General features: G+C 39.8%; 1 protein-coding gene across 1 annotated transcript; it reads left to right on the top strand.

Annotated features, from left to right (window-relative positions):
• The first annotated feature begins 15 nt into the window (after positions 1 to 15).
• Positions 16 to 10,090, top strand: LZIC (leucine zipper and CTNNBIP1 domain containing). Its single transcript, XM_036825512.1, has 8 exons — positions 16 to 62; positions 679 to 838; positions 4,496 to 4,602; positions 5,663 to 5,798; positions 6,133 to 6,231; positions 7,907 to 8,002; positions 8,177 to 8,258; positions 8,756 to 10,090. The coding sequence occupies exons 3-8, from the start codon at positions 4,502 to 4,504 to the stop codon at positions 8,812 to 8,814; spliced, it is 573 nt and encodes a 190-aa protein (XP_036681407.1). The 5' UTR covers positions 16 to 62; positions 679 to 838; positions 4,496 to 4,501; the 3' UTR covers positions 8,815 to 10,090.
• The last annotated feature ends 1,598 nt before the right edge of the window (positions 10,091 to 11,688 follow it).

Raw genomic sequence — 11,688 nt, 5'->3', positions numbered from 1 at the left:
GAAGTGCATGCGTCTGACGGAAGTGCTCCTCTTGTACGCGTCCGCCGAGCGGGGCCCCTCAGGTAGGCGGGGCCCCTGGCTCCGAACTCTGGGACCGAGTGGTGGGTGGAGGCGGAGAAGGGACCCCGAGGGCCTGAGGAGGTGGTTCGGTTTCTGGTCTGGGAAAAGCGGAAGAGTTTCGGGGGCAGCGGATTCCCGGCGACCTCTGGTGGCAGTCGGGCCTAGTCGAGCCGGCCGCCGCAGGACCCAAATACGGGAGCTTCATGTTCCCCGGTGGGAGATGGGATTTGGGGCTGTGATCGGGGCTGCTCCCTGACCGCGTCCGGATGGTTGAGGTCCAGACGCTGCTGACTTCCAGCCGGGAAAATGTATGCGCTCCTTTTCCGTGCTTTTGGATATGACAACTTCCTTCAAGGCAGATCCGGGTGCGGGGTTTTCCTGAATAACACTCTCGGCCTCACTAGAAAAATCCTCAGAAAGACTGCCAGAGGCACAGTCGAAAGGGAAAACGGGTTTCTCCTCCTCCTCCACACCCCCTCCCGCCCCTATGATGTCGTCCTAGAAAGAGAGGGTGTGTTTCAGTTGCAGGCTGCCCAAGTGGCAGTTATTGGGACTGCTTTAGGTATACGTTTATATATAGTAAATAAAACCACTTGTTAATGGTTTCCCTTTCCCCAGCCAGCTCCACCCCCAGGTGGTTTGAACTTTGAGCCTCTTATAGTCCTGATGAACAGTTCCGCTTTCCTCAAGTTTAAGACACTTGGAACTTCAAGAATTGGAGGTTTATGCAATTTGAGACCGGTCAGCACTGAGCAGAGTTCAGAGGACTAAGAGACAGGTGAGCATGAATGAGTACCTTAATTCTCAAAAATTACAGTTTTTGAGAGTAATTTTGCAGTTGCGGTAAAAGGTGCACCACCTTTATTGAATACTAGGTGGTGCCCGCGAGTTAATCTTTCTGGGATAAATCTCAAATAATGTAGCATGAGAGTGAGGTTTTTAAAGCGTCTTCATCTTCCCTGAAATTCATTTAGAATAGCTTTACCTCCTTACAGTACGTTGTGCCTTTATACAGTTCATTCAATTATCGAATATGTAGTCTGTATTAAGTGCTTGAAGAGGCTAAGAAAGAATCAGACCCATTTTCTGCTCTCAGTTTACAGTCTGGAGAGGAAGACAGACAAATAAACAACAAGCTATAATGAAATCACATATAATTCAAGGCAGACATAGGGTTAAATGGAGACTAAGATGTAGAATGCAGTGGAAAAAGCAGTCAGTTCTCATTATTCATTTACCAGTTATTTATCCAGTACCTTCTACCTGCCCAGCATTGTGCTAGACGCTGGTGTATAAAGAAAATGTAAAATCCCTACTCTTAAATAACTCACAATGTAGTGATTGGGAGGGAACCAAGGAAGGCATTATGGAGAAGGTGAAACTTGACCTTGAAGAATGGATGACTTGGCCTTGATAGGTAGAAGAAAATGCGGGCTCAAAAGAGAAGGATGAGGACTTCCCTGGTGGCGCAGTGGTTAAGAATCCGTCTGCCAATGCAGGGGACACAGGTTCGATCCCTGGTCCAGAAGATCGCACATGGCGCGGAGCAACCAAGCCTGTGCGCCACAACTACTGAGCCTGCGCGCCTAGAGCCCATGCTCCGCAACAAGAGAAGCCACCGCAATGAGAAGCCCACGCACCGCAATGAAGAGTAGCCCCCGCTTGCCACAACTAGAGTATGCCCGTGCACAGCAACAAAGACCCAACGCAGCCAAAAAAAAATAAGTAAAAATTTTTAAAAATTAAAAAAGTCTTCCCTGGTTACGCAGTGGTTGAGAATCTGCCTGCCAATGCAGGGGACACGGGTTCGAGCCCTGGTCTGGGAAGATCCCACATGCCGCGGAGCGACTAGGCCCTGAGAGCCACAATTGCTGAGCTTGCGCATCTGGAGCTTGTGCTCCACAACAAGAGAGGCCGCGATAGTGAGAGGCCCGCGCACCGCGATGAAGAGTGGCCTCCACTTGCCACAACTAGAGAAAGCCCTTGCACAGAAACGAAGACCCAACACAGCCATAAATAAATAAATAAATAAAATTTAAAAAAAAAAAAAAGATTCAACTTAAAAAAAAAAATTAAAAAAAAAGAAAACAGCCTCAGGAACACAGTTCTAGCCAGTCTTTAAAAAAAAAAAAAGAAGGATGAGCTTCTTCTCTGGTCCCTTTAATCTTGCCTCAGGTGGTTTCTTGGCTACTCCTCCCTTGATTAGCAAATGTTCGGAATCCGCCCTTTGGAAGTCAGGGAAGGTCATGGAGGCTGGAGTCTTGCCTGTAAGAAATGGTGGCTAGGGACTTCCCTGGTGGCACAGTGGTTAAGAACCTGCCTGCCAGTGCAGGGGACACGAGTTCGATCCCTGGTCCAGAAGATCCCACGTGGCGCGGAGCAGCCAAGCCTGTGGGCCACAGCTACTGAGCCTGTGCTCTAGAGTCCACGAGCCACAACTACTGAAGCCCGTGCTCCGCAACGAAGAGAAGCAACCACAATGAGAAGTCTGGGAACCCCAACAAAGAGTAGCCCCCCTTCTCCGCAAATAGAGAAAGTCTGTGCGCAGCAACGAAGACCCAACACAGCCATAAATAAATAAATTTATTTTTTAAAAAAGAAATTGTAATAACAACCCTATTTCCGATATTAACAAAAAATACAAGATATCTAAGAACATCCAATGTATAAAGCCTTTGTAAATAAAATAATACTTTTTTAAAACTAGAGATCATAAAAGAAAGCTTTGATAAGTGGAGAGATACATTGCTTGATTGGAAGTTTCAAATTTCAAGGATACAGATTTTCTCCATATTAATTTTAATGTAACCCCTGTCAAAATTTCAATTGAGGGACTCCCCTGGTGGTACAGTGGTTAAGAATTCGCCTGCCAATGCAGGGGACACGGGTTCGAGCCCTGGTCCGGGAAGCTCCCACATGCTGCGGAACGGCTAAGCCTGTGCACCACAGCTACTGAAGCCCGCGTGCCTAGAGCCCATGCTCCACAACAAGAGAAGCCACCGCAATGAGAAGCCCATGCACCACAACGAAGAGTAGCCCCCGCTCACCGCAACTAGAGAAAGCCCGCGCACAACGAAGACCCAAGAAGCCAAAAATAAATAAATAAATAAATAAAATTAAAAAAAATTTTTTTCAATTTAATTTTTTTGGGGAATTTGTCAAATTGATTCTTAAATTCATCTAGAAGGGAAAATGTACAAGAATAGTCAAGAATTTTGGGGGAAAAAAACAATAATAGAGCCAACTCCTTATCAGTCATCAGTATACACCAGCTCTAAAGCTATAATAATTAAAATAGTAAAGTAATGCCTTAGGACCAGAATATTATCAATGAAACAGACTTGAGTCTGTTTTTATTGAGTCTCAATTAAAGGTAGCATCAATAAATACTGACTAGTAAACAGTGTTGGGGCAGTTGGCTATCCATTTGAAAGAAAATAAAAGTTAGATCCCTACTTCACAGCATTAACAAAAAAATAGTATATTTTTGGGAATTCCTTGGCAGTCCAGTGGTTAGGACTTGACGCTCTCACTGCCATGGGCCTGGGTTCAATCCCTGGTCAGGGAACTAAGATCCCACAAGCCCCGCAGTGCAGCCAAAAACAAAAACAAAATAGTATATTTAAAAAAATCTTGAGATGGTCAGGGCCTGCTTTCATGGGACACAAAACTAAGAAGACATAGAGGAGAAGATAGGTTTGGCCATTAAAAATAATAATTTACCATAACAAAAAATGCCATAAATAAAATTTAAAGTCAGGAGACAAGAGGTAATATTTGCAACATAATTGCAAAGATTTTATATCTATGTTATATAAATCAGTAAGAGAAAGATAATCCAGTAGAAAAATGGGCACATTTCCAAAGAAGAAATTCATATCAAAAGTTGTTCATGCCCACAAGTCATTAGGTAAATGCGCATAAAGACCAATAAGATAATACTAGGAGTATTCTGAGTCCTGGAGTGTACTTATTAAGAATGAAAAAGAATGTCAAAATGAATCTTGTAAAGCAGAGTCACGCCTGATCTGTTTCTTTATAAATCTGTATTTTCATCTATCAAATATGTTTAAAGTAAGATAGACTAATAGTTAAAACTTCTAATTAATTTGTCAATTCAATTAAGAAGACTCCCAGGCATTTTTGTGGGGTGTTACTACTATATGCGTTTAAACTTTTATATATAAATTGAGATTTCTTTTTTTTGCACAACTATCTTCCCCACACCTGTAGCTCAGAAAGAGTATAGCCACTTTTTTTTTTGGCTGTGCCACGCAGCATGCGGGATCTTAGTTCCTAGACCAGGGATCGAACCAGCGCCCCCTGCAGGGTAAGCGCAGAGTCTTAACTACTGTACCGCCAGGGAAGTCCCCACCACTTTTTTTTTTTTTTTGAGTATAGCCTACTTTAAATTGCTTTATTGTTCTACTTAGAGAGTAAAATGGCTTCCAGAGGAAAGACAGAGACAAGCAAATTAAAGCAGAACTTAGAAGAACAGTTGGATAGACTAATGCAGCAATTACAGGACCTGGAGGAATGCAGGTAATAGTATAATTGTGTGCTGCTATACTGTAAAATGGCTTTTTTTTCTGCAGCTAGATTATAAGCTCCATGTGTGCAGGCCCATGTGTGATTTTGGTTTCCCCTGTAGTGTTCTTCACAGTGCTTTGTCTGCTGGAGAAATAAACTCAGTACTGGCTTTGGAGTTAAAAAGGCTGGGATATGAAAGTATTTAGATTAATTACAAAGTGAGTGTGAACTTGGGCTAAATATTTAACCACCTTAAGTTTCCATTTCCTTGAGTGTGAAATGGAAATAATAACACCCACCTTGTCTTCAGTATTTAAAGTAGCCCTGCCTGGTATCAAGCTGAGAAGGTACTGCTTGAACTTCTGGTGTGTCTTCAGCCTTGACTGCTCAAAGGACTAAGACTGCTCATTGCCTTTTTAACAGCCTTGAAAGATTATTGTAAATATTGCAGATGAAGGGAACAACACAGTGCTTGGCCCAAAGCAGGCACTCAATAAATGGGAGCTGTTTTGTAGTTAATGTTTAATAAATGGCTTGTTTGGAGTACTCAGATGGCAAGTACTGCATTGCTGTTGTATTTCAAGGTGCATAAAATTTTACCCACCATTAACGATAATGATGGTAATAATAACAGCTATTTATTAAGTACCTATTATATGCCAAGTACTTTCCATATTTCATTTAATGCTCATAGCAACCCTATAAAGTAGGTACTATCGTTATCTGCAGCTTATACAATAGATAAAAAAACTGAGACTTGGCTAGTTAAATATCTTGCCCAAGGTTATACCATTGATTCAGAGACTGCTTAAAAGGAAGTTATTATGTGGTTTAAGTATGTCTCATTTTGGTTTAAAAAAAAAAGAAAGTTTAATTGTCAGAATTGCAGGAAAACGCCCATACTAATATGTGAACACATCCATCATTAGTATTTTGATATTTCCTTTCAGCCTTTTTTCCCCAGGATATTTTTTGTATATATACGTATCTGAAGTCTTAGTGTATAAATACTAAGATTGTTTTTTTCTCTTGGAACTCTATATTTTTCTATATTATGTTCATTGTACTTCAGAGAGGAACTTGATACAGATGAATATGAAGAAACCAAAAAAGAAACTCTGGAGCAACTAAGTGAATTTAATGATTCACTAAAGAAAATTATGTCTGGAAATATGACTTTGGTTGATGAACTAAGTGGAATGCAACTGGTAAGCATAATTTACTTACGTTGGTGACACAGTTTGGTTTTTGTTGTTGTTTTTTTCCAGTAAGTATATTTAAGATAGAAAATGTACCTTTTTTGGGGTTTAACTTCTAGAGGAATGTCTACTTATGGATAAAACAGCATTTGCTTCCAGATCTTCATCTAGTTACATATTTGACTCCAGTGACATGCACAGAAATAGCAAATGGATACTAAAGTTGTAACACTGTTTGATGAACAAAGAAGACCTATTAAGAATTGAAGACCCATCAATCAAATATTGTAATATCTGATTTGTTGGACTATTTTGGTTAGTTTTCACCTTCTTGTATTTCTAGGCTATCCAGGCAGCTATCAGCCAGGCCTTTAAAACCCCAGAGGTCATCAGATTGTTTGCAAAGAAACAACCAGGTCAGCTTCGGACAAGGTTAGCAGAGGTAAAGTTTCTTTAAATTGATCCAGTCCCTGTATGTATTTCTTTTCTCAGCCCAAGAATTTGCTCATGTTATTCTGCTCATGTTATTGCTTATGTTATTCTGAAGTTTAAAAATTGGTCATTTGAAAATGTACAACACCAAGAGTGAACCCTAGGGACTTCCCTGGCGGTCCAGTGGTTAATACTCTGCGCTCCCAACGCAGGGGGCCCGGGTTCGATCCCTGGTCAGGGAACTAGATCCTGCGTGCCGCAACTAAAAGAGCCCACACGCCGCAACGAAGACCCGGCGGAGCCAAATAAATAAATAAATGATTTTTAAAAATAAATTAATTTAATTAAATTAGAAAAAAAAAGAGTGAACCCTAATGTAAAGTATGGACTTTGGGTGATTATGATGTGTCAGTGTAGGTTCATCAGTTGGAACAAATGTACCACTCTGGTGGGGATGTTTATAATGGGGATACTATGCATGAATGGGGACAAGGGGTGTATGAGGAATCTCTGTACCATTTGCTCAATTTACTGTGAACCTAAAACTGCTCTAAAAAATAGTCTATTTCAAAAAAACTGGTCAGTTGACTTTAGAGCCACAACCCACAACTAGGTTTCTGACAAAATTAGTCCTTTGAGCAGTTGTTGTTGATAACGAATGTAGAGGTTTAACCAGCATATGGCAGTTTAAATTGCTACTGACTGCTTGTGCTACGACTCTACATTCAAAGTTTTACTATTTATTTCTGGAGCTCTGAATTGAAATCCCATCTAGCATTCATTAGCAGCCATGCTTTATGCATGTGCGGCCTTTCCCATCTAAGAATTTCAAACATCTTTATAAACCTGACACTTGAGGAAGTCTGTTTATAGACTTGAATATAGTTAAGACATTAATAAGTTATTTGCAGCCATTGGTAATTTAATAGCATAGTGGTTAAGAGCATGGAGTCTGGATTTGTACCCCTGTTCTACTATGGACGTATGTGATGTTGGGGGAGTTATTTTCTTCAACCTCTTTTTTTTTTTCTTCTTCTTTTTTCTTTTTTCTTTCTTCGGCCGCACCACGCGGCATGTGGGATCTTAGTTCCCCGACCAGGGATCGATCCCGCGTCCCCTGCATTGGAAGGCGGATTCTTTACTACTGGACCACCAGGGAAGTCCTTCTTCAACCTCTTTTTGTGCCTGTTTCCCCATTTGTAAAAAGGCAATAATGATAGTCCCTACCTCTTATGGTTGTTATGAGGTTTAAATGGAGTAAAATGTGTAAAGCACATAGAAGAGTACCAAAGCATAGTACATGCTATCAATGTTTCTGGTGGTAGAGGTGATATTTAACCAAAGGTCCAGGAGATCTGTTACCAGCTGTCTCATTCAGGCCTTTAGACCACACTTCAGTTTAATGAAATAGAGTTCTTAGAGGATAGCTCCTCTTTAAAGAAGCTATTGACCTACTAATTCCTCAGTAGAGTTTATAACTAAGACAATGGTTATGATTAGTATCAAGATTTATTAGAACTGTGTAATAACATTTCCGTCATGTTTGCCTTGAGTTGTTTCTATAGTTCTTTATAATATTAATTGGTAGAGGACCTTTTCTTAAAAAAGTACATCTGAAAAGCTTGATTTTATGCAAAGAATGCTTTTAACTTAAATACCATATACTTTACATTCATCTATTACAGATGGATAGAGATCTCATGGTAGGAAAGCTGGAAAGAGACCTGTATACTCAGCAGAAAGTGGAGATACTAACAGCTCTCAGGAAACTTGGAGAGAAGGTACTTGTATTTAATTTAATATATTAGGTATAAAGAAAAAGTGGGAAATATTTGGTATAGAACTTCTTGATCTGTGATTTAGTTTGTGGTCCTAAGACATTCTTAACAGTGATTCCTAGAGCCACTTTGTTCACATTTGAACTCAGTCCTTTGGGCTTTGTTCTGTTCATTTAGCTGACTGCAGATGACGAGGCCTTCTTGTCAGCAAACGCAGGTGCTATACTCAGCCAGTTTGAGAAAGTCTCTACAGACCTTGGTGAGTACCCTCGTATTTCTGAAAGCTGGACATGAATTACTGCTCTAGATTGACAGATGGCACGGGTGAGATAAAATGATGGCCTTTTCTTGAGTTTAGAGGTGAAACCAGAATTGTTTTCTTTATAAACCTCTTTTTAATGGGTTTGTTTTGCAATACTATTTAATTAAAAATAATCAAGTTAATATAGCCTAATGCTTTAAAAATATTTGTCAGCTAAATGTAAATATAAAAGTAAACTAAAATGTTACATGTTCTATTTCATACCTGAATTAAAGTAAGTATTTGTAACCAGTAAACTGCCCTACGTGGCTGAGTTGTTTGTGCAGGGAAGGAAACTGTCGTGGCAGTGGGGAGGGTCAGGGATAATGCGCTGATAATAAAAGCTCGTTTCATTTTCTGTTTTATCATCTATGTGATAGATTTTCCTCTCTTTACCTGGAACTATAAATGCATTTGAAATGACATTTCTGTTTATTATGTGTCTTTCTCCTTAGGCTCTGGCGACAAAGTTCTTGCTTTGGCAAGTTTTGAGGTTGAAAAAACAAAAAAATGACATGGTGTGAAAACTTGGGACATTGATCGCATTCTTGTTGTAAATGGCATTTTTCTTCCGGGGATTTTGAGTCATGGCAAAGAAGTCAAGAGATTCATGAAATGTATTAATAACCTAAGAAAAGGTGACAGAAAAACATACTTAAGGCTTTTGTTTATGCCCTTCATCATTGTGCTTTGTGTAGGGATACCCACTTCCGTGATCCTGGACTTGTTGGGATGGAGGGGCTCACTGGACCTTATTCATTATGGTTTGTCTGTTTAAGAGAAAACAAAATAGTGTCTCTGCCTGTCTTTATTGAGCCTCCTTGTTTTTAAGTGCTGGTAGTAAATGAAAAGATGCGAACTGACGATTCTTTTCTGTTTATAATTTATCCCCACTTGTTGGAGTAAATAATGTAGCAACATCAACAGACCTCATATGTGTTCACAGAACTTTAGAGTTCTAAGTGATCTTAGAATCATTTTCATTTTACAAACAAGGAAAGTAAGGCTCAGAAAGAGCAAGTGACTTTCTTAAAGTCACATTAGAGACAGAGCTGGGGATAAGACTTAGGTGTCCTGTCAGTTTAGTGTCCATTGAGTTTTATTTCTTTATTTTGTGCTGCTTTTAAAAAATAATTCACACATATCGGTGCAAGTCCGTGTTTATGAAAATTCAGTGTCCCAAAAAAAGTTGTCACTGAGGGACCATTCCCCAGCCCGTAAGCTCTCAGTATGAATGGTGCCCATTGTATCTCTGAGTTTTGAGCTTGGAACAATGGGAGCCCTGTTGAGAGTCTCCTGAAGTAACTTAACCTCCTGCGTTGTTTCACCAGGGAAGCAATTGGAAGTGGCAGCTTGAGGCCCTCCCTGTGTGTGACCTCTTTGCTGAAACCCAGTGGGTGGTGACTGTAAACTACTATTTACTCTTCAGTTTTGGGAGAAACACAAAATAAGTTATGAGAAGAAACCGGTTTCTCTCCTGAGTGTTTACATCTCTCTGCATGCTCAGATATATAGATTTTTCCCATATGCATGTACGTCAGCTTATTTCCTAGGCTCTGGCCACTTTATATTCTTTCATATTTTTCTCAGTATTCTTTTTCTTTAGACTTTATACAAATTAAAAACATTTTTAAAGCTTCTTGTGTACTGTAAACTCTACTAGGTGCTCTGCTAACTGGACAAATTAGGGGACCTCAGCTACATTAATGCCTTACTTGGAACTTTTAATGGGTAATTTTTTATATATTGGTTTATGACGGTCACAAACTCATAAAATTGTGACAAACTAAGAAAAAGCAAATTACCTGTTATTCATCTAGGGCTTTATGGTCAATCGCCATTATTTCATTATTCTGTGTGTTTTTTTTAACTAAAGTGAAATTCACATGACCATTTAAAATTCATCATTTTAAAGTGTGCAATTCAGTGGCATTCAGTACATTCACAGTGTTGTGCAATGACCACCACTATCTAGTTGCAAAACATTTTCATCCCCCCCAAAGGAGACCCCATACTTCTTAAGCAGTCATTCCCTCCTCCTTCCAGTCCTCTAGCAACCGCTAATCTACTCTCTGTCTCTATGGATTTACCTATCAGGACATTTCATATAAATGGAATCATATAGTATGTGACCTCTTGTGTCTGGCTTCTTTCACTTGGTGTAATACTTTTTAGTTTAATCCACATTGTAGTGTGTATCAGTACTTCGTTCATTTTAATGGCTGAAAATATTCCCTTGCATGGATACCACTTGGCGTTTATCCATTTATCTCTTGATGAACATTTGGGTTTTTTCCACTTTTTGGCAATTGTGAATAGTGCTGCCGTTATGAACGTTTGTGCCTAAGTATTTGTATAAATACCCCTTTTCAATTCTTTTGGGTATATACCTAGGAACAGAATTGCTGTTTGGGTTTTGTTTTGTTTTGTTTTAATTCGTAGCAAGATTCCCTTCCAGTAGTAGTAAGACAAGGAAAATTAAGAATATTTTATATTTGAAAGAGGCCTAAATGAATCTGGAGTCCTTAACTTTGGTTTCCCTTAAACTTTCTGTAAGACTAACCTCAGTGAAATAGTTTATCATTAATCACATTAATATATTCATTTTGTAAGTGATGACTAGTACTTAATTTAAAATTAACCTTCGTTTCAAAGTTTGCAGTGCCTAGCAAGACACTGTCAGTCATGGCCGTGTGACCTTTGGTAGGTGACAATATATATATTTTTTTAATTACTTAATTTTAACATCTATTTTTAAATTTTTTAAAAAAAATTTATTAATTTATTAATTTATTTTTGGCTGCGTTGGGTCCCCGTTTCTGCGCGAGGGCCCTCTCCAGTTGCGGCAAACGGGGGGCCACTCCTCATCGCGGTACGCGGGCCTCTCACTATCGCGGCCTCTCTTGTTGCGGGGCACAGGCTCCAGACACGCAGGCTCAGCAGTTGTGGCTCACGGGCCTAGTTGCTCCGCGGCATGTGGGATCCTCCCAGACCAGGGCTCGAACCCGTGTCCCCTGCACCGGCAGGCAGACTCTCAACCACTGCGCCAGCAGGGAAGCCCTGGTGACAATATTTTTGAGCCTCATTTTCCTCATCTGTTCAGTGGGGATCATAGGAGCTAACTATGACATAGGATTACCATGCATTCCCCTCTCTTTCTTAATGTAGAAAGCTTTACAGTTGGAGGTAATCCACCATTTAATAGTTTTTTCAAGGGCCATATGATATATTTTTCACAAATTTGGTAATTTAGAAAAATAATTTGAAAAGTCTATACAACTATAGTTATTAAATGACTTGTAAACTATGTTTATGTTCATATTTTGCTATATTTAATCTTCTAGTTTTTTAGACGTCTTGGGAGGTCTCAAACCGCAATAACTAATGC

Source organism: Balaenoptera musculus, chromosome 1 (genome assembly GCF_009873245.2).
Source record: "Balaenoptera musculus isolate JJ_BM4_2016_0621 chromosome 1, mBalMus1.pri.v3, whole genome shotgun sequence".
Lineage (NCBI taxonomy): Eukaryota > Metazoa > Chordata > Mammalia > Artiodactyla > Balaenopteridae > Balaenoptera > Balaenoptera musculus.
Note: the sequence above shows the minus strand (reverse complement) of the source record. Positions and strands in the feature narration are given on the sequence as shown.

Excerpts from the sequence above, each read along its gene's own strand:
- LZIC (XM_036825512.1), top strand. The coding sequence starts at position 4,502 with ATGGCTTCCAGAGGAAAGACAGAGACAAGCAAATTAAAGCAGAACTTA. Across the intron at positions 6,232-7,906 it reads TTCGGACAAGGTTAGCAGAG|ATGGATAGAGATCTCATGGT; the intron begins GTAAAGTTTCTT and ends CATCTATTACAG. Across the intron at positions 8,259-8,755 it reads GAAAGTCTCTACAGACCTTG|GCTCTGGCGACAAAGTTCTT; the intron begins GTGAGTACCCTC and ends CTTTCTCCTTAG.